Source organism: Capronia coronata, assembly GCF_000585585.1.
Source record: "Capronia coronata CBS 617.96 chromosome Unknown acBCG-supercont1.11, whole genome shotgun sequence".
Taxonomy (NCBI): Eukaryota; Fungi; Ascomycota; class Eurotiomycetes; order Chaetothyriales; family Herpotrichiellaceae; genus Capronia; species Capronia coronata.
This window is the reverse complement of record NW_006912903.1, coordinates 863,088-888,050: the sequence shown is the minus strand read 5'-3', so window position 1 is coordinate 888,050 and position 24,963 is coordinate 863,088. Positions and strand designations below refer to the sequence as shown.

At 52.1% G+C, this 24,963-nt stretch overlaps 10 protein-coding genes across 10 annotated transcripts; 4 read left to right on the top strand and 6 right to left on the bottom strand.

The window, feature by feature from the left end:
* Positions 1–1,894: 1,894 nt before the first annotated feature.
* Positions 1,895–2,815, top strand: A1O1_09099 (40S ribosomal protein S3; the record flags this gene model as incomplete). Its single annotated transcript, XM_007729955.1, has 3 exons — positions 1,895–2,048; positions 2,108–2,421; positions 2,498–2,815. 3 exons carry the CDS (start codon positions 1,895–1,897, stop codon positions 2,813–2,815), a joined length of 786 nt encoding a protein of 261 aa, XP_007728145.1.
* Positions 2,816–3,149: 334 nt separating this feature from the next.
* Positions 3,150–4,958, bottom strand: A1O1_09098 (phenylalanyl-tRNA synthetase, beta subunit; the record flags this gene model as incomplete). The annotated part of the gene is made up of 1 exon (XM_007729954.1): positions 3,150–4,958. One exon carries the CDS (start codon positions 4,956–4,958, stop codon positions 3,150–3,152), a length of 1,809 nt encoding a protein of 602 aa, XP_007728144.1.
* A 1,234-nt stretch (positions 4,959–6,192) lies between these two features.
* Positions 6,193–8,297, top strand: A1O1_09097 (protein phosphatase 2 (formerly 2A), regulatory subunit A; the record flags this gene model as incomplete). The annotated part of the gene is made up of 5 exons (XM_007729953.1): positions 6,193–6,255; positions 6,313–6,418; positions 6,474–6,625; positions 6,687–7,877; positions 7,944–8,297. 5 exons carry the CDS (start codon positions 6,193–6,195, stop codon positions 8,295–8,297), a joined length of 1,866 nt encoding a protein of 621 aa, XP_007728143.1.
* Positions 8,298–9,272: 975 nt separating this feature from the next.
* On the bottom strand, positions 9,273–11,057 carry A1O1_09096 (uncharacterized protein; the record flags this gene model as incomplete). Its single annotated transcript, XM_007729952.1, has 1 exon — positions 9,273–11,057. The coding sequence occupies one exon, from the start codon at positions 11,055–11,057 to the stop codon at positions 9,273–9,275; it is 1,785 nt and encodes a 594-aa protein (XP_007728142.1).
* Positions 11,058–11,618: 561 nt separating this feature from the next.
* Positions 11,619–13,233, bottom strand: A1O1_09095 (uncharacterized protein; the record flags this gene model as incomplete). Its single annotated transcript, XM_007729951.1, has 2 exons — positions 11,619–11,986; positions 12,366–13,233. 2 exons carry the CDS (start codon positions 13,231–13,233, stop codon positions 11,619–11,621), a joined length of 1,236 nt encoding a protein of 411 aa, XP_007728141.1.
* A 670-nt stretch (positions 13,234–13,903) lies between these two features.
* A1O1_09094 (uroporphyrin-III C-methyltransferase/precorrin-2 dehydrogenase/sirohydrochlorin ferrochelatase) lies at positions 13,904–15,688 on the bottom strand (the record flags this gene model as incomplete). The annotated part of the gene is made up of 1 exon (XM_007729950.1): positions 13,904–15,688. The coding sequence occupies one exon, from the start codon at positions 15,686–15,688 to the stop codon at positions 13,904–13,906; it is 1,785 nt and encodes a 594-aa protein (XP_007728140.1).
* A 1,052-nt stretch (positions 15,689–16,740) lies between these two features.
* Positions 16,741–18,468, bottom strand: A1O1_09093 (elongator complex protein 3; the record flags this gene model as incomplete). The annotated part of the gene is made up of 1 exon (XM_007729949.1): positions 16,741–18,468. One exon carries the CDS (start codon positions 18,466–18,468, stop codon positions 16,741–16,743), a length of 1,728 nt encoding a protein of 575 aa, XP_007728139.1.
* A 2,995-nt stretch (positions 18,469–21,463) lies between these two features.
* Positions 21,464–22,031, top strand: A1O1_09092 (uncharacterized protein; the record flags this gene model as incomplete). Its single annotated transcript, XM_007729948.1, has 2 exons — positions 21,464–21,539; positions 21,598–22,031. The coding sequence occupies 2 exons, from the start codon at positions 21,464–21,466 to the stop codon at positions 22,029–22,031; spliced, it is 510 nt and encodes a 169-aa protein (XP_007728138.1).
* Positions 22,032–22,695: 664 nt separating this feature from the next.
* Positions 22,696–23,828, top strand: A1O1_09091 (succinyl-CoA ligase [GDP-forming] subunit alpha, mitochondrial; the record flags this gene model as incomplete). The annotated part of the gene is made up of 4 exons (XM_007729947.1): positions 22,696–22,834; positions 22,885–23,039; positions 23,089–23,203; positions 23,257–23,828. 4 exons carry the CDS (start codon positions 22,696–22,698, stop codon positions 23,826–23,828), a joined length of 981 nt encoding a protein of 326 aa, XP_007728137.1.
* Positions 23,829–24,085: 257 nt separating this feature from the next.
* Positions 24,086–24,539, bottom strand: A1O1_09090 (uncharacterized protein; the record flags this gene model as incomplete). The annotated part of the gene is made up of 4 exons (XM_007729946.1): positions 24,086–24,160; positions 24,209–24,301; positions 24,396–24,453; positions 24,502–24,539. The coding sequence occupies 4 exons, from the start codon at positions 24,537–24,539 to the stop codon at positions 24,086–24,088; spliced, it is 264 nt and encodes an 87-aa protein (XP_007728136.1).
* Positions 24,540–24,963: the final 424 nt, after the last annotated feature.

Genomic DNA, 24,963 nt, shown 5'->3' with positions numbered 1-24,963 from the left:
CAGGAAACGTTCCACGCCAGGACTTGCCAACTAGAGAAGCAACAAGAGGCGAGTCCGAAGCTCGCAGTAGAGGTGGACAAGTCGCACAGGAAGGGGAATATTGTACTGGGTTGACGAGATCAGAAAGGAGGCATACGTACCGGTAGTTGGTGCTGGTGGGGTGGGATCTTCGGTAGGCCCCCACGACATTTTGGAGTCGAGGAATTGGTGAGACGCGAAAGGATGATCGATAGAGAGGAAAGCGATGACAGGAATGATGAAGGAGAGGAGAGGTAGAGGTGGTAAGAGGGAGAGGTAGAGGAAGAGGAAGAGAGATGGGTTGGCAGAGATGAAGAGATTTCAAGTGCAGAACGCAGGAAGCGTCAACACAACGACCAAGAGATGAAACGCAACCACAGACAGGTCGAGTGACGGCCAGCTGTGTTAGGATCACCGCAGCTTGGTCTTGGAACTGTGCAGAATGATCCGGCAAGGCTCGCATACGCACGCTGTGATGCTATTCAATTGCCTTGACCGAAAGAACCATAACAGTGTGAAAACATGCAATATGAAATGAAGCGAGTTGACTTCCAAGGTAGGTGATCCCCATTATCCCGATATTGTACTGCCAGATGCAAGATTTCCAGGAGACACCACTGTCAGGCCGATCAACCTTGTGCAGGAGTCACAATGAGAGTATTGCCCCTTTCACTAAGAGTCCCCGATCACTGCATCAGATACAAAGAGTGCGAGCACACACTGTTCTTTGCATACCAGCACCCGAATGGTGGCCCTGACAAGTCATGACGGCCCCTGGCACAGGTTTATCAGAGACCTTCCAGATCGACTTCTCAGAGCAATGTACAGCAGCAATTCGCAAGAAATACAGTCACAGTCCATAGCGCTGGACTCTGGGATTGACGACAAGCACCGCTCATGACCAGGTCATGTTAAGCAAGCGGGCAGCTCATGGACAACGACGAACACTGCCATATACAAAAAAGCAAGGGAAAAGGGGAACATGATGGGACTGCTGGCTCACACTGACGACATGGCAAGCTGCACAGTCCCTTCCGCAACGACGACACTTCAGACTGTTCAGCAATGTAGAACTGGACAACTGAACTTGTGATACATTTCCATCATTGGAATCTTCAACTGTCTTGTTAACAGAGCCTGGACGTTTGACGAGGGAACAACGATCAGCTTCGGAATGTCCACTGGCCGACAGAAGCTCAGATATCCTCACAAGGCCTGAGTGCTCAGCCTATGCTGCAGCGAGAAGCTTGGTGTCAACTATCAGCTCTTGAGCGATATGCTGCCAGATGGATATGAGAGCAGATGTGCATCACTCTGAGCGATTGACATAGGGTGAAACAACGGAAGTACGTACTGTTCAGGACGATTATGTCGCAAGATTAAGCTCCTGGAGAGCTGCCAGTGCTGGTCGCTCAGTTGCATTTGATGTGCGCTATACTCGGCACTACTGATTCAGGGACGTTATTCGTTGGATCATAAGTCCACAGTAAGCAGAAACCAGGCATTGGATCTAATTCTTGCCATGATCAAGAGCTATAACATGAATTATTCCTGGAGACAACCTGCAGAACAGGTAGTAGTATAGTACATGGAGCTCCGCTCAGTAATGACGGTCGCAGCCCAATAGAATTCGTCCTAAAAGAGAAGCGCAAGGCTGCGAGTCAAGAGTTCGGATAACATACCCGCCCGGCCAGGTCACGTGCTACGGGATACCACCTGGCAGCGCACGAAGCAAAATATCTCTTGGCATCATCGAAATTGTGTGCGGTACGAATTCACCCCCTCCCAAAGACTCACGAACGAACTTGAAATTCCCAACTTGCGCACCGCACCGTCACTTCAATCTCTCAGCCTCGACACCGACCAAGCCGCCAACATGACGACCCAACCAGGAGCCATCTCCAAGAAGCGCAAGTTCGTCGCCGACGGTGTCTTCTATGCCGAGTTGAACGAGTTCTTCCAGCGCGAGCTGGCCGAGGAGGGCTACTCTGGAGTCGAAGTCCGAGTTACTCCCACCGTGACTGACATCAGTATGGCCAGATTCTCCATAGACCATGAGATCAAGAAATTCTGACTTTGTCTTGTGCAGTCATCCGGGCCACACACACCCAAGAAGTGCTGGGCGAGCAGGGTCGACGAATCCGCGAACTCACCTCCCTGATCCAGAAGCGATTCAAGTTCCCCGAGAACAGCGTTTCCCTGTATGCCGCCAAGGTCCAGAACCGTGGTCTGTCCGCCGTCGCTCAGTGCGAGTCCCTCCGATACAAGCTGTTGAACGGTTTGGCCGTGCGAAGAGCGTGCTACGGTGTGCTGAGATTCATTATGGAGAGCGGTGCCAAGGGCTGCGAGGTCGTTGTGAGCGGCAAGCTGAGAGCTGCCCGAGCCAAGAGCATGAAGTTCACTGTAAGATTTCTTCTCCAGCGCAATCTACTCGTCTGGAAGTATCCAGGGACACAAGGACTGACATGAAATGCTGTAGGATGGCTTCATGATCCACTCCGGCCAGCCGGTCAACGACTTCATCGACTACGCCACCCGCCACGTCCTGCTGCGACAGGGTGTTTTGGGTATCAAGGTCAAGATCATGCGCGGCAGCGACCCAGAAGGCAAGGCCGGTCCCCAGAAGACTCTTCCCGACAGCGTCACCATCATCGACCCCAAGGAGGAGCAGCCCATCTTGCAGCCCATGTCGCAGGATTATGGTGCCAAGGCGTTGGCCGCTCAACAGGCAGCGCAAGATGCCAGGGCTGCCGAGGAACAGCCTGCCGAGGGCGAGGAGACGTATGCTCAGGAGTAAAAAGCAGAAAAGCTTTGGGACGTGCTTGCTGTGCCGTGTTACGCGGGGCGTTTTGTCGAATTCACATAGCATACATTTTCTGACGGGTGGAGAGGAAACTCGATCCGGGCGCCGTTCTACGTTTCGCATGGTGACATGCAGGAGCGGATGCTTATCAAAAATGCCATGAATGCCCACATGCATGCTGTGGACGAAGAGAAGATTCAGACCGAGTGAAGAAGGGAAATAAACCTTTTGACTCTGATCAAGTTCTATTGACTTCTACGCTATCTTGCCTTTTGTTCGAATCTCTCTTCCAGCAGTGTTGGTCAAAGCAGTAGTCCACCCGTCAATTTCACAGGAAAACCTCGGCATTGAACTCGAGCGCACTGACAGGGTATTTCAGCTCGAACTTCTCCAGAACTGTAGGGTGCAGGATGCCGAAACTGCCAATGACGATGTCCTGCCCGGCGATTCTGGCATGAATGCTCGCACCGTGGCCAGGGAGATAGGTGGCATCGTCGAGTTCTTGAATCCAGTATTCCATACCCTGCGGCTTTCCATTCTTGATCTCCAACCCTTCTTCGTGCGTGATGAATGCGGCCTTCAACATGGCCATCAAGCGATCCAACAGGCCATGGACCACCTCGAAGCCCGATGTCTTGCCACACCATGCGGCCGCAAAGTGGCGCTCATTGCGCGATTTGCGTTCCAATGACTCGTCCTTGAATGCAACATCACTAACTTCAAAAATCTTTATAGGTATTGAGTGGTGCTTATTCTCACGGATCGTCTTCAGCAGACCTGGCAGCAGTGTCGTCCTCACGACTTGATACTCCGCCGTCTTGGGATTGGCCAGTTTGACGGCGGTTTTGCCGTCATCCTTGCGATTCAGCCAGGCGAAGTTTTCGTCGTGCGAGCATAGAATCAACGGTAGAACTTCCGCCCAGCCGGCCATGGCAGCTTCGAGTCGAAGAATGTCTGAGAGCTTGTTGATCGCAAGCGGGGCGGCAATTGTGGCGGAAACTTTGGGGAATGCTCTGGGAAGTTTGTTGAAGCCATATGCAATGCACACGTCCTCCATGATGTCGGCTTGATGCAGCACGTCTGCTCGTGTGGGAGGGACGTCCACGTCGATCAAGTTGGGGTCTGATTTGGAAGGTCGGGCGGTGTAAGACATGCGGGTAAGAAGGTCGCAAATCTCCTGAGCTGAAAGGGAAAGACCGCAGCATGCATTGATGTAGTCGACTTCAGCTTGTGTGGCGCGTGGTGTAAGGTCGGGCGCTTGTCTCGATTCGCCGTTGTGCTCCGATATGATTTGGATGGGCTCGATAGTGAACTTTTCCGCCGTGTACTGAGAGAACATGCTGACCATGATGTTGACAACGACATCCAACTTGGTCTTGTCGGTCGCTGTAACCTCGATGAAAACATTTTTTGTGTCGAGCGTGATTTTGCTCAAGTCTCCATTGATAATTGGCGGTAGAGAGCACACATTGCGGTTGGAGTCGTATATCACAGGATACACAGGAGAGTCGCGAATGATGTGCAGATACCGGCCAAGGTGTTTGTCCTTGTCGTAGAACGCCATAAGTTCTTCCCCATTCATCTCCTTCGTTTGATTGAGAGGTACGAACTTGATGTCTTTCGGCGGTAGTGCCTCGTAGGTGAAAGGTCCTTTGATCGTATCCAAGTCGTGGGTACCGATGGAGACAAGCGTCCGCTGCCGAGCCAGGTTTTGGTGCAGCTTGTCCTGAAGGTCGATGAAGGAGGCATATCTCGACTCATCGAACTTGACGTTCCGTAGAACGGCTCCTGACACGTATGGTCGTATCCTGGCGGTGTCCTTGGAGACTGTGATTGTTTGTAGCTGGCCTTTTGGCGGCGCTTTCAAGACATACTTTGGCGTGGGCACTTTGTGGTTGAAGATATTGAGCATGAGTTGAATGCCCTCGAAACATAACATGTCATATCGATTGGCTGGAATCTCAATTTTCAATTGCGGTGGTTCTTGCTTGCCGTTAATCACAGGCCGCTCACTGAGTGAAGTGTCTTCATCAAGCTCTATGCCGAAATCAAAGCAGAGCTCGTCAAACTCCTCCGTAGTGTAATCCTTGCCCAACGCCTTGAAAAGGGCAGCCTTGTCGACTGTGATGGTAGGCATTGTGACGACAGCTGCAACGGATGCGACAAGATATGGCCAGCCTGCTTAACACCGTATTTTCCCCGCAGAAGGCTTTCACGGGTCCTGTGAAATAATATCGGTTTACCACTCGGCGTAGATCCTGGTCGAGACCTTGACAACTTACACGCTATCAAAATGTTGTAAAGAGTCATTTCATGAATGTCTTGGCGGCAAAGCATTGAAACTGGAGGTGAAATCGACTAGACGGTCACGTGGACCTTGTCGCAAATCATGCCGCTTTAAGATTACAGCCACCTGCCCATGCTCACGAGGCTGTAGTCCCTAACTGCTGTCTTTACTTCAAGTTGGCGTCTCTCTGCCGCCGCACAAAGGCTGTGGCCTCGTCTGCTCTATCAATATCATTCCACCAGTTCCCGTATCCTACTGCCATGGTCCAAACAAAATCTTGAGGCTCAGCTTCGTCGCCCTTATGGGAGATTTCAGCTCTTGACAAGGTTGTTTTGATCATTCTTCAAAGAATCGATTTCCTGCTGTAGAATCACACTGCATCTGGCAATTGCGCTTTGCGTTCGCGTGTAGAGTAGAATCTAGTTAAGGTAGATATATGTCCAGCCTACGTACGTATTTACGATCGAATCGAAGTTGACGCCTCATTGTGGCGCAAAATAAGCCTGCAACTTACTGCGCCACACACAAAGGCATCAAGCCACACACTTGTAAATAGGGCAGAAGTGTGAGGCCGTAACCACTGCTACTGCTACTGTCGACTGCCCCTACTATTATGACGGAGCTCAGATGCACTGACTGACTGATTATCCACCTCGCCCATCCCACGAACCACTTGATCAAAGTCACTGTGCATTCGGCATCTGTATCTCATACAAACAGGGCAACTCGTTGACCAAATTCAACTTCTAACGCCACGAAGCCTGCGTTCTCTGACGATCGTAAGTTGCTCCATCTGTCCTTCGCGCGCTACTAGTACATCTGCAACTTTCCAACAGTCCACCGCGCCGCATGCGACCGCAAGGCAACAGCCACACCTCCTGACAGCCCCAAAACCTACCCAACACTGACTTGTCACTTCAGCCAGAGATGTACTGGGATCTGAACTAGACCTTTCTCTACAGACACGAGTTTCGCACCCAACCAAACACCCTCGACACGGTTCGACGACTCAACCCAACCAACACCAACCCCGCCCTTGGTGGAAGATCGAGAAACCCACATCACTCCTTGCCAGTTCTTCAACATGGAGGGCCAAGATAGTGGTGATGAGCTTTACCCCATCGCCGTGCTGATCGACGAACTCAAGGTGCGGCTAGACCTCCGGTGCAGGTCGGATTTGATCCTTGACTGACCATGTAAACAGCATGACGACGTCCTCCTCCGGCTCAACGCCATCCATAGACTCTCTACAATCGCACTAGCCTTGGGTCCTGAACGAACAAGAGACGAATTGATACCATTCTTGGACGGTGCGCAGTTTTTTGCTACAAAACCATTGGAACAAGCACTGACCGTGCTACCCAGACTCTGTTGAGGACGAGGATGAAGTTTTGACAGCACTCGCCGACGAGCTCGGAAATTTCGTCGAATATGTCGGCGGTCCAGAATACGGCCATGTGCTCCTCGCACCGTTGGAGAATCTTGCAGCCATCGAGGAGCCACTCGTGCGGGACAAGGTATGAGAGAATCAAAAAAGGATGGGAAGACAAGAACAAATCTAATACTTCGACCTTCTAGGCTGTTGAATCACTCAACAAGATCTGTGAGCAACTTTCGGAACGACAAGTGGAGGAATATTTCATCCCCCTTACGATTCGACTCTCCAAGGCGGACTGGTTCACATCGAAGATCTCTGCCACGGGACTGTATGTGACACCCTACAAGAAGGCCTCTCCCTCTGCACAACAAACTCTCCGAACTCAGTTCGGCCACCTCGTTCACGATGAAACACCCATGGTCCGACGACAAGCTGCAAACAACCTGGCCAAGTTCATCAAGGTCGTGCCGGTATCAGTGGTGATTGATGAGATGATTCCCCTGTTTCAACATCTTGCCAGCGATGATCAAGACAGCGTCCGTTTGCTTACCGTCGAGGTTCTCATCTCCATCGCTGAAGTCATTCCGAAAGAACAACAACCGAGCCATGGCGTCCTTCTGACTGCGTTGCGGAGTTTGTTTGAAGATAAGAGCTGGAGGGTCAGATACATGGTTGCCGAGAAGTTTGAAAAGATCGCCAAAGCTGTCAATGAAGAGGTCGTCACAAGGGATTTGGTTCCGGCATTCGTCAAGCTGCTCAAAGACAGTGAGGCGGAGGTGAGAACGGCCATCGCCAGTCAGATCCCTGGCTTCTGCAGTCTGCTCGACCGAGAGACTCTGCTCAACGAGATCATGACCAGCATCGAAGACCTTGTCTCTGATCCATCCCAACATGTCCGAGCTGCTCTCGGCACACAACTGAGTGGCTTGGCTCCAATCCTGGGCAAGGAAGAGACGATTTCTCACCTCCTCCCCATGTTCCTGCAAATGCTCAAGGACGAATTTCCCGACGTGCGACTACACATCATCTCCAAACTCGAATTGGTCAACAACGTTATTGGCATTGATCTACTTTCGCAGTCACTTCTTCCCGCCATTGTCCAACTTGCCGAAGACAAGCAATGGCGTGTACGCCTCGCTATCATCGAATATATTCCATTGCTTGCCAGACAGTTGGGCGTGAAATTCTTTGACGAGCAATTGAGTTCTCTTTGCATGGGCTGGTTAGGTGACACTGTCTTCTCTATCAGAGAGGCCGCCACTCAGAACCTGAAGAAACTCACGGAAGTGTTTGGCGTGGAATGGGCGAACCGAGCAATCATTCCAAAAGTCACTGCTATGAGCCAGCAAGAGAATTATCTTTACAGAATGACGACCTGCTTCGCCGTTACGGTATGTTCTAGACAAGACAAGACAACCCCGCTGTGGAAGGGACGTTGGCTAACCTCTATAACCTAGATCCTCGCCCCTGTCATCACTCTCGACATCATTCAGAAAAGCATCCTCCCCATGATGGACCGACTTGTGTCTGACCCGATCCCCAACATTCGATTCAACGTGGCCAAGTCATATGCCGTTCTCATTGACACCCTCCGCCGCCTCCCTGCCGAAGGCACGCTGCAGCAACTTGAAGAATCCGGCAATACAAATGTCGAACCGAGCCCTCTAGGCGCCGAGCTGATCAACGACCAGATCATGCCGAACCTGGAAAAACTACAGGGGGACAAGGATGTCGATGTTCGATACTTTGCCACCGTTGCCGCTGGAGGCAACGTGGCCGCGGCGGCGGAGAGAATGGACACCGGACAGTAGTGCGTTCGCGTGCGAGTGCCCAGGAAGACCAGCCTGGGCGAGAAGCTGTCCAAGCTTATAGTCCAGTTGTGACCGCAAGGGGTGGCTGGTCTTCTTGTGTGATTTGGGGAAATAGGGGAGGAATGCTGTATGAAAAAAAGAAAAGGACCATGACAAATGGAGATGAAGATACCCACCAGAGACAATTAGCGGGTCAGATGCACGGCACAGAGGGATTAACAAGGAGCTGAATAGGACGGGAGGACCGCCTCGTTTCCCATGGTCTGTTGAGGAAGTAGACTTCGACGCGGAGGCGGTCTCTCCTTATTCAGTTCTTTGGAACTTGACGGGGACTATTCGACTCGAGTCCGGAGGATTGAGCGGGCATTATTGGCAAGAAGACCGTGGTAGCGGTTCCGCTCTGTGGTCGCTGTAGTACCCATAGCAGGAGCCGGGGCGGGTTGTGGTCAACAAATGCCATTGCAATTGCGATTGCGCCTTTTCTGAGAGTAGTATCTTTGATAGAGACAAGACAGAACATTCGACTATTCGTGCTTCGTGTTCAAGCTTCAAAGTTCGGATTTCCCTTGATGGTAAGACACTATTGTACATAAGGGGTATACGGGGCTGAGCAGAATAGTATACAACCTGTTCCAGTCGCTCCAGATAGATAAGAGAAGAAAAAAGAACGAGGGTCTAGACAAGGTTCTGACAACATGATATGATTTGATTTGATTCGCCACTGGATAGCTAGCAACTGGATAGGCTCTCTTTTTACAAGCTGAAGCCAATGTCATACCGGTTATCGTCGATCAGGCGGCCATATCTGCGCGAGAGAATTTCATGTCAGTATATGATATGAATACCATGAGAGGTACTGCTCTGCTCTGCTCTGCGCAGGACTAAACCACAGGGACAAAGATAGTAGATCAAGCAAGCAGACACCAGGAAAGGACCAGAGATAAAGACAGAGACAGACAGGGGGCGGTCAAAAACTTACTCAAGCAACAACCTGAAATACCAGACTTCCAGGTCCTCATTCCGAAGCACTTTCTGCGCCCACTCACGACCGCGAGTGGCGATCCTCTTGCCCTCGACCTTGCCGCTTTGTTCCTGGTCAAAGTATCGAACGGCCTCGACATACTCGTCGCCGATCAAGCTGAGCGGGACATAATGCACCCACGGCCGTAGCCACTCGTCATGCCACTCGCGGAACACGGCCAACTTGTAGACGAGGCTGTTGCTCAGCAGCCAGGCATAGTATCGGCCGGAAAAGGCATTGCCGTCGATGTCCAGCAAGTACCTCGACCCAAAGGCGTCGAACATGTTGACGGGCTCGACGGTGCCAAAGTACTCGCGCTGCGCGTCACAGTCGCCCGGGTCGCATTGGCCGATGTGCGTGAATTTGACGTCGAAGTAGTGCGAGACCTCCTGCATTGAGAACTGCCTCTCCGTCCACATGGTGTCCGTGCTGCTGGAGTTGTCGAGTATCAGGACTTTGGCTGTGTGCGTTGGCTGGATCTTGGTCAGGAAGCGTTGCCGATGTTGGCGTCTCCACCCGCCATCCCGGGAGAAGCCGCCTGTCGTGCTGCCGCGCCAGTACATGGTGGGAGCCTTTTCTTCCCACGGCATATCCCGCTCCTTTTCGTATTTCACTCGACCCATGAAATACCATGGCGATGGGTACAATATGTCCTGGAAACTGGAGATTTTCGACTGTGAGAAAATCGGAAATAGCTGGTGTGTCACGTCAAATGCATTGGGGCGGTCGAAGAAGCCAAAGGATCTCTCCATGCTTGGGGAGTTGCAGATGTCGGAGAACGCGGTCGTGTTGCGCACAATACCCAGCGGAAGGCCCGAGTATGTTGTGGTGTTGTCGGGACAGGCGTCGTCCAGACAGGCCCGTGCCGGACTGTCGAGTGGACAGGACAATCTTGACTCGCTCCACGTCGGCTGGTGTGCGTACTTGTTGAATCGGGTCGTCTTGTACTCTTTGATCCGTATCCCTTCGCCCAGATCAGCAGGTCTCGGAGACCACTTGTTGTTCAGTGATTGACTGCCATAAGCCTTGGGCATGTTCTCGTCCGTTGCAACCTGCACGTGGTGTAAGAGGTCATCATGCTGCAAGACGACTCGAGGTTCGTCGTGGATGTTGAACGCCAGATCCATATCTGGCAGGTACTGGACAAACTCCTGCAACATGACCGGCGTTGCGTCCCTGTGCCACTGATACATGTCGCCTCCTCCTTGGACGGTGACGACCTTGCCATCTCGAATGGTCACGGCGATCAACGCATTGTCAAATCCAACGGCTTCTCTTGTCCTCTCGCGAATCAGCGCCGGCTCCAGCGCCCAGAACGGGAGTAGCTGATGGTATATGGTGTCATATTCGTCGATCAGCTCGACCCCTCGCTTCTTCGCAAAAGCATACCATTTGTCGAAGTGCGGCGGCGGAGGCAGCTTGTACCGCCTGCGGTACTCGGCTACGGCATCGCTGAGGGATCGTGACTGGCGGGCGCGTACGGTCTGGAAATCCCCTTCCGCCTCCGAGACTAGCTGGTGGATTGGGTGTAAGAGGGAGCTGGCCGGGAGGAGCGGTTGGTTCTCTTCGTGCGCATGGTGACCGTAAAAGAGCGAAGCTGCGGACTCCTCGAAAGCCTGAGGTCGTCGGAGGAGAAGGGTAGTGAAAGCGGTGATGGCTATCAGAACGACCAGAAACAGAATCTTTCGCGACCTTATCATGCCTTGGACATGGCTTTGGCTGAGGATTGATCGATTCATAAAAGGACTGGGATCGGTAAATGAGGCTGTCGACACATGCTGCTTTGTGAGAGTAGAGAGATGTTTGACGTGTGTGCTTTCACTCTGCTCACAGTGGTCGGTGGCTAGTCCAAGTCTGAGAGTGTTTGAAACAGAAGCGTCTTGTTAACGGCGATCAAGTGAGAGGTTGAGTCCCCTTTAACTATCCACACCACGACCTTGCGAGTCAGTGCAGTATAGCAGCATTGTTGGAGGTCCAGGTGGCTTTCCAGATTGGGAAATAGCGCAGTCTATATGAGGTATGTTTGCCGAGAGACATGTACAGTGGATTCTTATGCATGATACGCAGTATCACGACAAGGCTTTGGATGGAGGATACAGAGTACAGCCCCGACCGATTTACTTATCCCCATTGTAAAGCACGGCTGAAGAGCAAATTCGCGACAAGGATGGTTGTCCACCATCGATTCCCTATCCCGCAACACGCTCAGAAATGCAAGCTTCACTCCCCTCTTTTCCAGGCACATCAGAAACAGTCTCCGCTCCGTTTGCAAATGCGTCCCGAAATCGAATATGAAACTTTTAATACCCCAGCATCTTCCAGAACCCATATGAGGCTTTGTTCGCGATGTCACTCGCAAGCCCAGTCCACCCTCTAGCCCGGGTAATGAGATTCGTTACGCCAATAACCCGCCGAGTGAATAAATCTGACTGTTCAAAGTCATGAGCATAGACGTCCCAGACCGCCTGGTCCACGATATCAGGTTCCAGCCCCACGGCACGCGCATGTTCGGCTGATGTCTTGGGACCGATGACCAGCGCGCGGCCAATGATGCCTTGGTCGGCAACGAGGCGCGTCGTGGCCTGGAGCACAGACTCGAGCGTGGCCATACCGCCTCCAGCGAGGAGGAGGGCGCCGAGCGGGCCCAGGATGGGTGTGTCGACGAAGTCTGGGTGTGTCAACGGGTCAGTAGGAGTACCAAAGGGTGTAGGATATTAGCAACAGCATGAAGAGTATCGAACGCTGGATGTAGGACGAAGAACAGAACTAGGCGTAGCCGGTCTTGAAAGTAAAGGCGTGATGGGGTTCGAGATTGAGTAGTGGATGCTCTCTTCCGAACTTGAGAAGGTCCAAACAACCAGGTGTGACTTGATCTTGACGACTCATGCCGACGATGTTTCGACTGCCTGGACGAAAGGATCCATGTTTTTCCAACGCAGAGAGACATCCTCTCTGCCTCCAAACGACACAAACGAGTATAGTCATATCCCTATACTTCGACTCACAAGAGAACGAAAACGAAAGGACTGTCCAATTCGACAACTTACAAGGATTGATCATATTGACTCTCACGCCACACTTCATCGGCGCCGTCATCCTCAACGTCCGAAACAACCCAACAACAGCATGTTTGGCCGCCGCATACAACGGCTGCGACGGCAACCCCGCCAGACCCGCGATCGACGAGACCAGCAGCAGATGACGATCTCGCGGTCCCGTGTGCGTGTCCGGGTCGCATGGCCGACTGCCCGGATTGCGCGGGAGATAGTGTAATGCCAGATGAGTCGTATAGAGAACACCGTAGAGGTTGACGTCGATTGTTTTGAGGGTGGGAGGACTAGCACCAGGACTACCATCAGGACTAGCACCCGCACGACCACCAGTAGTAATGGAGGCAGTGATGCTAGTCGGCCCAGGTTTGATTTGATTCGGTTCAGGCTCCTCGAACTTCCTGTTCTCCTCGGCATCCGCAATCCCAGCATTCGCTATCACACAGTCAATTCCCCCATGCGGACTCAACCTGGCGGCCTGGTCGAAGAACTCGACTTGGCTCGTCCAGCTGGTCACGTCGAGCTGGATGAAATGGAGATTCTGGTTGCCGGTGGACTGGCGAACCTCGGCAACTAGCTCTTCGCCTGCGCGGGCGTTGATGTCGCCGATGATCACGATCGCGTGGTGGGATGCCCAGGAGCGGCAACATGTGGCGCCGAACCCGGATGCGCCGCCGGTGATGAGGATTGTTTTGGAGGGCAGGTTGCTCGTTGGGATGGGGTGGGAGAGGTTTATTGGGGGAGAGTGGATGATGGTGTTTGCGGGAAAGGGGATTTGGCCTGCTGCTTCATTTTCGGAATTGGGGTTTATATTTGTGAGGGATGGTGGTGGTGATTGTCGTTGTTGTGAAGAGGAGAGAGACATCAGGGAGCGTCGTGGGGAGTTGTATATTTTGAAGTAGTCTTGTAGCGAAATTGACGACAGTTGGTAGGCAGGTATTATGTCAGGTGAGCGGTGAGCACCTGGTGAGCACCGTATCTACCAGGTAGGTGATAATAACACTGGAGTGTGTCGGTGTAGACTTGCGGGTGCATTGCATTGGGATATATATATATATATATACATGGTGGAGGACGAGGCTGCGTCGTCAAAATAGGGGTAGATTGTAGAGAATGTGATACCCTGATATTTTATTCGTTCTGAGAGAGTTTGCTGAGGCCCGAGCCGTGATATGTGGTCGCACAATGTGTTCAAAGACAAGAAATAGAACACAAGATCTCTGACTAGATAGATAATATCTACAGTATATGTTCTTGCTGTTGCTGCTGGCCATGCTCGAACAGTGTAAGCGAGGATCAATATATATCATTATACTAGTCCCCCCTGAAGCACTTGACCATCACCAGCAACACCGACGTCTCTCGTAATTTTGACGGAGGCAACTTGCCAGATACCGGTCGCTGGTGATGAGAGTGGTTAACGGCACGTTCCAGGGAAAGAAGCCAGAGAAACAGAGAAGCAGACGTCGAGACAAAATGCGAATGTCTATTGGGTATCTCAAACATGATGTACAAAATCAGCAACTTCTCTATCATCATCGCGCCGTCGTAGATACCTGCGCATCTGGTCTGAGAGCTTGCGTATCTTTCGGCGAACACATCTCTACGTCCCTCAAAACATTCAGATCTGAAAGCGTGGATTCGGACCCAATCGCATCGAGACCCCGAAAGCCCTCTTCGACAGACCATCTCTGGCCCTGGTCCAGCTTGTGCAGCACTTCGCATGCATGGCCGACCACCAGAAGTCCTGGAGGCCTAGACCCTTCCTCCTCCACTGCCTGACAGACATGCTCCAGAGTAGAGCGGATCACGCGCTGGTCAGGACAGCTTGCTCGTTCAATGACCGCGCAAGGCGTACCGGATGGCCACAACGCGCGTTTCTGCACCGTAACAGTCGGATCTTGCTCATCGACTTGTTCTGTCAGGCTCTTGATCAAACTCTCCAATCTGTGCAGTGCCATCAAGAACACTACTGTCTTGCTCTTCCGGTAAGACGGCGGCTCAGGGGCCGCACCTTTCCTCCCAGTGCCGGTACAGACGACCACTTGATCTGCAACAGCGCGGTGAGTGACAGGAATCTCCGCAAAAAGCGGTGCTGACAGCGCACTGGTGATTCCAGGAATAACTCTGACTTCGTACCCTCGGTCACGGAAGAACGTCACCTCCTCGGCTCCGCGACCGTACAAATAAGGATCGCCTTGTTTCAATCGGAGCACATCTTTTCCTTGCTCCATGGCTTCTAGACCAAGTTGCAGCAACTCCTCTTGGGCTGCGTCGGCATTTCCGGGGAATTTGCGTGCAATATGCACGGGTGTCCTTCGTGGAATGAGAGCCAGGATCTCCGCAGGAACGAGCTTATCAGCTAGGATGAAATGCGCGGTTTTGATCGCCGTATGGGTTGCAATCGTCAGTAAGGAGGGATGTCCTGGCCCAGATCCTGCTAGGGTGATGGTACCTTTTCGAGGAGCCGGTGTAGGAAGGAGATCGGTGGATGAGCCTGAGCCGGGAGTTGGTATAGGAGTGTGTGCGGGCGATCGGTAAGCTTCGAGAATGGCTGCGACATCTGCATCGGTGATGGCTGCAAGTCGACTGAGGGGCCAATACTCGCATATCTGCGATAGCCATCTCATGCGACGAGTGCGCAGGGTGGCTGGATCCTGGTCGTCCTCTTTCACCAAGGAGTTGAAGGTATGTTTCTGCGCCGCGGCCTCCTCGTCTTCACCATCCACCACGTCAACAGTCTCGGCGCCGTTCGGGTGATTTAATCTGTAATCCTCCTCCCATATACGCCGTCTCATGGATCCCAGTCGTTCCACCGCCAGACCGAACTTCGGGGGCAAGCTGGATGCGATCTCCCGTCGAATCCGTGACGACAACTTGCAGCCATTTCCTGACGTGGTTATGCCTATTTGTAGCGGTCCGTCGGAATATGTGGAGAGCAGTGTGAATGAGCAAAGCGAGGGAGCGTCAACCACATTGACGGGTATTCTCAGACGTCTGCAGAGACTCGAGATGTGACTGCTCCGGGGATCTTTCGCTGGCCATGTCACAAACACAGCGTCGACAAATCCGTCAACTTCTTCCCTGCCTGCTGTTCTCAGGTCCTGCTCTTCAAAGTCGCGTTGTATCCACCGCACTCTTCCATCTTCAACGGCTTTGGCTAGGGTGAAATGCAGGTCCGCGGTTTCGGGAGCGAGAATGACAGGCCGGGCACCAACCTCGAGAGACTTCGCACAGCGGGAGGCAGCCAGCGGGCCGGTCCCAAGGATGAGGTGGACATGATCGACGCAGCTTTGCGCCGTGAGAAGGGCAGGAATCATTTCTGCGTCTATAGTTTGCCCTGCACAGTTCAATAAATGGTTGGCGAAATGAGGGCAGGTCAGTTAAAGCAACCAGACGCCATGGCTACCTAAGCAATATGATGGTCAAAAATAGGAGATATGAGAGAGATAACTTGGCCTAGAAATGGAAGATCGTCTCAGTCTCACTCCGCGGACGGTATGTTCATTGTATCATTGTCAAACATAGTCATACAGTCGCCGCAATCCAGCAGGAGCCGTCGATCAACCAAGCGACTCGCTGCTCGGAGAAAGACAATTTGATACTGGGGCAAAAAATTATTGAGGCGTAAAATTTGCAATGACGCGATTTGCCCGAATGCCCTTATCGCTTATCGCTCACCAATCATACATTTCTCTTTACTATGACGGTGGGGCCGCGGAGTCTCGCCGTCTGCCGTCTGTCTCCATCTCCATTATTTCTCTTCCCGGTGCCTGGGTATCTGCCACAGTACTGCATATCAGGCCATATGCAGCCAGGCATAAGGATATAAGCCTCTGGTATCAATGAATTACCCCTTGGGGCTTGTCCTCGACAATAATGGACAGATTCGTGGCGGGAGTTCATATGCACTTTCCTCACTGCCTCCCGGGAGCATAACGATGGACGATAAGCACTTTCCCCCGGGCGGCTGGCTGCTACATGATAGCATACACGGCCTCGCAGTTGTCATAATTGATTTCTGACTCGGAATGAAGGTGGGTGCACATGCAGCGGGCTGAGTCCGTGATCTGAGAGCAGCGACTCACGCCTCTCCGCCTCAGAGTCCTAGAGAAGAACCTGAGTATGCCACAGACAACGAGGGGAAGCCCGGCAGGCTTGATAGCTTGTGGGCGATCTCGTGCTGTGATCCAAAAGACTTAGGGCACCTGATACCCATCCGTCTGGTCTGACCGGCGGCAGTTGGTGACTTCTTCGGCTCGCAGAAAGTATGCAATCATCGGACTTGATTCCCTGCACAGCCTTGCGACCAGTAGTTTCGTCTTAATAGTCGTGCGTCCCGTAGGTCTTTGATACGACTCTCGTTCCATTCTCAATCTTCAGCCTCATCATCGTCAAAGATTAGCATCTTGCTCATATATGGTCCATCAAGGCTGTAACCAAGACGTGCATAATAACTTCGTACGCCCACTCCACTGATGACGCTCAGCTTCTCGCTGCCATGTTCATCCCGAGCAATGCGCTCGGCTTCCTTCATCAGAAGCGTGCCATAGCCTTGATGCTGGAATTTGCTCTTCTCGCGGCCATGGATCGGGACTGCCAATCCATAAACATGCAGCTCCCGGACCATACTTGTAGGTTGACCGGTAAGCTCCGGTCGGAAGGTGTGGGTGGTAGTACACTTCCGCAGTCTCAACAGGCCGATGAGGATGTCCTGTTTCGGATCTTCGTATGAAAGGAAAGTCTCCCAGCCACCGTTGGCCATGTAGTCTCTCCTGACAAGCTCCACTTGAGACGGTCGGATCTTGTTTTTCACTTCATTGATTCCCACTTCCCGGGTTCGCACGTCTCGACAGGTCGTGCCAAAGTCTTTCATTCTGGACAGTGCCAACTCTCGCAAATTGCCATTTTCGACGCCAGAAGTGACCAATGGCATCGGGATATCGCGCTGCACACGGTAGATTCTCGTCCAAGGAGGCACTAAGGCCAATATCCGTGCAACTAAATCCACCAGAGCGTTTGGAGTGTAGTTCTTAAACCGTCCCGTCCGCCATAATTCGTAGACGCCGGTGCCGCGAATAACTAGTGTAGGATAGATCTTGAGCCCATCCGTCCGGAAGTCAGGGTTTTCAAAGTATTCCTGGAATTGGTAGAGATCTCGTTCCATGCCGACGTTCGGTAGATCGGGCATCATATGCGACACAACTTTAAACCCGGCATCTTTGCAGAACTTGAAAGCTTCGACGACCGCTGCGACAGTGTGGCCTCTGTTGGTATCCCTAGCCACATCTTCATACAGTGATTGAACACCAAGCTCTAGTCGTGTACATCCATACCGAAGCATGTCGGACAAGTGGTCGATTTGTCCAAAGTCGGGCCGGGTCTCGATCGTGATCCCGACGCACTTGATGTTGGACATTTCTCCGGCGGCAACCGCTTCGTCGACGTTTTCCGTCTGGTAGCCTGACAGAGCATTGTGTAATTGAGCGATGAAGTTGTCGCGGTAGGCTTGATCTAGGGACATGAAGGTGCCACCCATGATGATGAATTCCACCTTGTCAACGCTATGTCCCAGACTTTTAATCTGGTCGACTCTCCCACGAGCCTGTTCAAAGGGATCGTATCGAGCACGGATGGCTCGCATCGAGGTCGGCTCGTACCCGGTGTAGGACTGGGTGGAATATTCAAAATCCGAATCGACGCCGCCGGGACAGTAGGTGCACACGTTCCCCGTGAAAGCGATATGTGGACACCGATGCGGCTTACACATGACCGCCACGACGGCAATGCCGCTCGCTGACCGTACCGGCTTTGCAATGAGTTTTGGCAGAAGATGTTTCTTGTATTGCTCTGGGGTGGCGGCCAGAATGGCCGTCAAAGGAGGTTGGCTGCTGAGTCTGTGTTTCTTGGCAATATCACCTCGGAGCCGGTTGAGGTTGACATCCTTCTTTGGTTTTGAATCGTCAAGGCTGGCTTCATATTCTTGGACCAACGCGCGAGCAATGTCGGCACAGGCGGCCATGTAACGAACATTTTCGGGCGGGAGTTTTTCATTTTTGCCCACTCTGACCTTGGTCCGAGTTACCGTCTCCGTCGCCATGATTGAATTACAAAAAGTGCAGAGGCCTACATGAAGAAATCATCAACAGTATTGCCACAATAATGAGATGCCGTTGCAGGTCTAAGAATCCACGACCGAATCTAGACCAGAAATTTGATATCACGTGCAGGATGAAATGGCTTGGCATTTGCCGTTTGTTTAGTCAGCTAATACGGCGGACCATTAAGCATAATTCGGGGAAGTAGTGAGAAGCATTCACCCGAGTACCGCAAATAAATATTCTGTCAGACAAACTGCTTTTAGTATGCTCTCCCACTGAGAGACAACTGACTGATACGACGATCCAGTCTCAAATTGAATCATCCCTGTTGTTCCTGATTGCTGCAGTTCTAACTGCCGCCATGGTTGGCACTTCGGTCGGGCCGCTCTTGGACAAAGTCTCATGCTCATCCTAAACGACCAGCCGCCAGTGCAGCATTTCTTTCGCCCGACTCCTGGTCTAACTCCAACCGTTCCACGAGAAGTTGTTTTTGGTCACGCCCCATGGTTGCAAATCCACCATCCGTGACGATGAAAACCGTGACAGCCATCGAACCTCCAAGGTTGGCAATCTTGTATCGAGTGTAAGTAGCCTTGATTGGATCATACCAGCCAGCTGCCTGTTCAAGGACTTGTCGAAGACGATCTCCAACTTCCGGCCCAGCATCAGCAGCTGGATTCAATCCTTGCGGGTGTTGAGCCATTTGTCTGCCAGCTTCTGGTCTTCCAACTCGTTCATTGCCAATCCTACCGCCTCTCGCAGCGAGCCAATCCTTGGCTCTGATGGCTTCTTCGGTGAGTGGCATGCAAGGGCGGACGGGACCTGGTCGCTGGAGTATGTAGAGTGCATGAAGTCTCTCAACAGCTTGCTCGCCAGATCGGACTTGGAAGGTCTGCGTGGCTGTCTTAGGACCGTGCCAGAAAGGGCGGGTGTAGGAGCTCCCAGGCGTTGCAGGTGGCACGAAGTAGGTCATAGCTGCTGCAGCTTCGGCCAGAGAGCCCAAGTACATGTAGCCAAAGGCGTTGTAGTACAGGAAGTTCGGGGCCGATCCATGGGAGATTCGCACTGTTCCATAGTTGTCCGTTTCATAGTTCAGGTTGATCGGCATGCTCAGGACGTTGCCATTGAGAGAGCCATTGCGCGCATCAAGGAGCTTGAGTCTCTGTAGATGATGTTGAGCGAACCATTCTCTTCTTGATTTGTCATCCCACGCGTAATCGACGTAGTAGAGATCCGGAAGTGCGTCGTACGCCCTGGGCCAGTTCTCCGCAGTCTTCCAGGAAGTGATGTGTTGTCTGGGAATCCAGAAGATCTGATCTCAACTGTCAGTAGCTGAAAACACTGATAGGATAAGGCGTACCAACCTTTCCTCGTCCCTCACGTGCGCAGCACTCGGTAAGGCCCGCCGCAAGGACTGAGCATGTTCTGGACAATGGGTAATCTCCTGCGATGACACCAGGTACAATAAACCCGTTGCCGCTATTGATGAACATCATTTGGCCGGTCTCTGGGATGTAGCCCTGGAAAACTGGTGTTCTGGTGGGAGTGGTGTCGAGGACAAAGTTAGGACCGAAAAGTCGTCCCATCTCATTACCCATTGCAGGGATCGGCATTGATTGACTCATAAGGAGAAGATGTGAACCCAGAGGGACTTGGATTTTGTGTAGGAACAAACTCAGTACTCGTGCGTAGATGAACGTGGTGCGATAGAGCTGTAAGAGAAATCACGGAGAGCAATTGAGTATGACAGCAGGACGAAGTAAGCGTTGGTTTCTTCCTTCAGATGTGTCTGAATTCAACCTCACCATGATCACTAAGCGGGGTTGTGCCTGTGAACAAACACTGGCACCAGTAGCTGTGTTAACCATTTAGGCCATGTAACACGTTTTCACGGTGAAAGCCTGTATGTTCAGTCCTTTCTATCTCCTACCGTCTCGCCAACAAGCCCCTTTTCGAGTCTAGGCGATGCCAAATCACCCATCATCTACCACGAGTCTTGCTAGGACAGCGGCATTCTGACTGACGAGAAGCAGGACGGGTTGGTCCCATAGCCAGACCAGGAAGCAAATGAACTATGTACTGCATAGTCTTGTCGATGGTCACAATGGCTCTCAGTCACGGGAGAGAGAGAACATCAATCATATGCAAGCTCGGAGCATCATCGCCAGGGACAACAGCGGCACTGCTTTCACACAGAGCTCTCGGCTAACAACCAGATATGTTGTCGACCTACCTAGATGTGATGAGTCAGTTGTTCGCCTCGATTCTGGTTGATCATTCCAGGCTTCTAGCACAACGGACGAGATCTTTTGTCGTTGCTGTCGCTTTGTCCTTCCGGCCCTAGTATCAGCAATTTGCCGCACAAAGCGCAACATCCAAGGTACATGTCTACGCTGAGGTACTGAGCATCTGTGTCAAGGATCATGTTTCCAAGGCTTCCAAGCGAAAAGGCACTCGTTGACACTGTAACTGTCAAAACCTGCCAGCTTTTCAACCTCTTCAGAAATCCGGTTCATCGATATTGATTGGAGGCCGACAACTGCCAATCGACACGGAAGAATTGTCACTTACATGACAGGCTATGCCTCAATCAGACGCATCCTCTTAATGCTGTATCTATCTGCGCTTAGGTGGCTTGTTGTCTGTTTCTGTTTCAAAGGGATTGGAGAGCCGAAGTCGGCATAGAACTCCACGCTGCTTTAATCGGCGTCGGGGATGGAGGAAGCCGCCCGCAGCCATCTCCTCTACCAAAGTCTTTACTCACCGTATCCCTGACAACTCGTCATAGATATGGCGGCCAGGTACCTTGTTTGCATCCGTTGCGCTGCATGGTCATGATCTCTGTTGTGGTCTTAAAAGGTAGGCGCTTCGCGTGCCAGTGGTAAGACATCTTGTGAAGCTTCCTCTCCTCGATCTCATTTCGTTTCTCCGTGACACCCAAGAAAGAACCACCGCCACGTTTCGATATTTTCGGGCTCTATACCAGATATTGCCATGTCTTCCTTCGATAGCTACGGCAGGGTCAAGACCCTATTTGTGCTGGGCATCACCGCCTCAGCCGTTACCTCTGGTCTGTTCTGACCGACCTGCCCCTTTGCCCAATCCTTCTATTAACTCCTAGAAAACAGGTGGTCTGCTCGCCACTTCATTCATGCACGTCCCAGGCTACGTGCAAAACTCAAATGAGGAGGTCCTTCTGAATCAATGGCAGACCATGGGCACCATTGGCAAGGCCGTCGTGCCACCGCTCGCTCTGATTGCCACCGGCGCCAACTTCCTGAACTCCTACTTCACCCATACCCAGCCGCAGCACTATCGATTCATGGCCGCCGGTGCGCTGAGTCTTGCTATCCTGCCCTACACATTCCTCTCACTCGACTCGACGAACGCTGAACTGGCTTCGAGGGTGGAGAAGAAGCAAGGTGGCTCGGACTTGACCTTGAGGAATCTGAGCGTCAAAGAATTGATCAAGAGATGGGGCACGCGCAGCGCCATCAGGGGAGTTCTCTTGCTGGCGAGCGCCCTTATCAGTTGTGATGCCATGTTGCATTTGTCGTTTTAGGTTCGCAGGATGCGAGATACCGGAGCGTCTGTACGGATATTCCATACTCATATCAACACTCGGTCGGCATACCTCACTCCTTGAGCGCGTCTGGCTTGCCAGGGTTGAATGATACTAACTTTCTGCCTGGTATGTTGGATTTGGCACGTCGACAGTCTTGGTTGATGTAGACCTCTGTATTATCACTCCGCGATTCACATCAAGTCTTATAGCTCAATGAGAGTCATTGGATACAATTGGGGACTAGAGACTGAGAAGTAGCTTGAATAAAAGTCATCAACCAGATGCTGCTTAAGGTGGCATTATTGAATTGAGCCTCCGGTCTACACAACTGCAACTTTCCATTGTTGATGACTGCCGCTTTTGTTGAACCAATTAGGGCCGAGAAATCATGGTTGCAAGGCTGTCCAATCATTTGAGATACCGGGCTGCGCAGTAGTACGGCCGAGCGGCCCGAATTGTGCTGCGCTTCGCTGTGCAGTAGTACACAGTACAGTGCTTCCAATCCGCAAGCGCCCGATCCGACACCCATGAGCAGCCGAGCTCCGCAGACTGCAAGGTCCCTTGATAGCAGTCCATGAACTGAACCCTGAGCATCCTTCCACGACATCAGCTTTTAAGCATCTGCTGATTTCCTCGGGCTGCTTCTTTAACAATCGCAGCCATGCAGGCTCTCAGATCTTCAGTGCTTCGGCAAGCCCGCAGAAGTTACGCGACAGTCTCCTCCAGCACACAGTATCAAGCTACCATTGGCAATCTGAAGATCAGTGCCGACACGAAAGTCCTTTTCCAGGGGTTCACAGGTATATCTTACGCTCGTCTTGCTTGTACTATCTCGCTGATGTTGCTATAGGCAAACAAGGAACGTTTCACGCCCAGCAAGCGATCGATTATGGCACGAAAGTGGTTGGTGGAACGAACCCCAAGAAAGCCGGCTCAACACATCTGGGACTGCCCGTTTTCAAGACCGTGAGCGAAGGCATGAAAGCTACAGGAGCCGACGCGAGCGTAGGTGAAGCGACTCAATATTGCAAGAACGATATACTGAGCTTGATAGATTATCTTCGTCCCTCCCCCAGTCGCGGCCGCCGGAATCGAGGAAGCCATTCAAGCAGAAATGCCCCTGGTCGTGTGTATCACTGAGGGTATACCGCAACATGATATGGTTCGAAGTATGATCCGCCTGCCCCTTGACTACATCTCCTGCATGCTAACGTATCTGTAGTCACGAACATGCTTAAAACACAGAGCAAGACGCGGCTTGTGGGCCCCAACTGTCCCGGAATCATCGCCAGCAATGTTTGCAAGATTGGAATTATGCCAGGATTTATCCACAAGAGGGGACGAGTTGGCATCGTGTCCAGATCGGGTACACTGACGTACGAGGCGGTGAACCAGACTACGCAAGCCGGTCTTGGTCAATCGTTGGTCGTGGGAATCGGTGGTGACCCGTTCAGCGGCACCAACTTCATAGACTGCTTGAAAGTGTTTATGGAAGATGACGAAACCGAAGGCGTTATCATGATTGGCGAGATCGGAGGGAGTGCCGAGGAAGAAGCAGCCGAATACTTGAAGAGCGAGAACAAGAAGAACAAGCCAGTGGTCAGCTTCATTGCCGGTATCAGTGCGCCTCCTGGACGACGAATGGGCCATGCCGGTGCTATCATCAGCGGTGGAAAGGGAGGAGCGGATTCCAAGATCGCGGCACTGGAGGCGGCCGGAGTGGTTGTGGAACGGAGTCCCGCTAGATTGGGCAAGACTCTGCATGCCCAGTTCGTCAAGCAAGATCTCATCTGAGTGCCGCTGGGGTTGGGATGTTTCTTCACTGGCGAGGTGGACAATTGATTTCGCAAGCAGTAGTCTGTTGTCTTCCTGGGATCCGAAACAGACAGGGGTAGTTCTATACATTTCTGCATCTGCCTGTCAAGCCCAGGTCTTCAATGGACATCCGCTTTCATAAACACTTCCTTGATCTGAAGCAATCAGCAACGCCGTATTTATGCCCAGCTTCCCAATTATATACACTCTTCCTGCGGACGCTTTTCCAGTCAGTGTTATAGAGATATTGCCCCTCGTCGACTCGCTCGCACGTGAAGCCACGCCTGAAAACCGCAGAATACGAGGAAACCCTGTTGCCGTCAGAACCAACAAGATATCAAAAGCTCCGAAGCACTTACGGCATAGACGGCCACTGCGATGAATATCGATGCTGCGACTGCTCTACCGTCTTGCGGATCATCTTCCAAGCCCATCATCATATGGTGATCACTCTGTAGCCAGTCCAATTAGTATGAATTTCATCAATCGCCGCGCATCTATATTGCATAAAGATTTGGAGAGGTCAAGGAACCGAGCTCGTCGTACCGCAAAGAGGCTCCCAATGACGGAGAGAATGACAATGGCGAAACATGACACGACCGTGCTATGCAGATATCAGCGGCGATTCAGGAAGGTGCATGGGTAGGCTGACCAGATCCATGCGTTGAAGGCGCCTACGATGGGCTTCATCGTGGGCGTGGTCTCAAGTAGAGCTGCGGGAGTGGAGGTCTTCGTTCGGTAAATCGACTGCAAGTAGGGCGGAGGGTGAGGTTGCAGGAGAGTTGTCTCGTCAAATCGATTGAACGTGACACCTCGACGTGAGCAACAACAGCAGACCGATGGCTTCGTGACCTGAGGCGAGGTAAAGATGGTACGGGAAGACAGTCAAGACGGTGCCTTGTGCCTTGTGCCTTGTGCCTCACCCTGCGGTTGTCAAGGTCGTGGTCCGCCAGCCAATCAGCATCGAGTCAGCCTGGCCAGTCTTCATCCTGTTTTCCCCCATGACATGCACTGGTCAGCCAGTCTCGCAACAACACATCTCATCTGACCATTCGTTCTACTACTACCTAACTCCTAGTATACCTACATTCATTCGTGTCCGCATCTTCTGTGC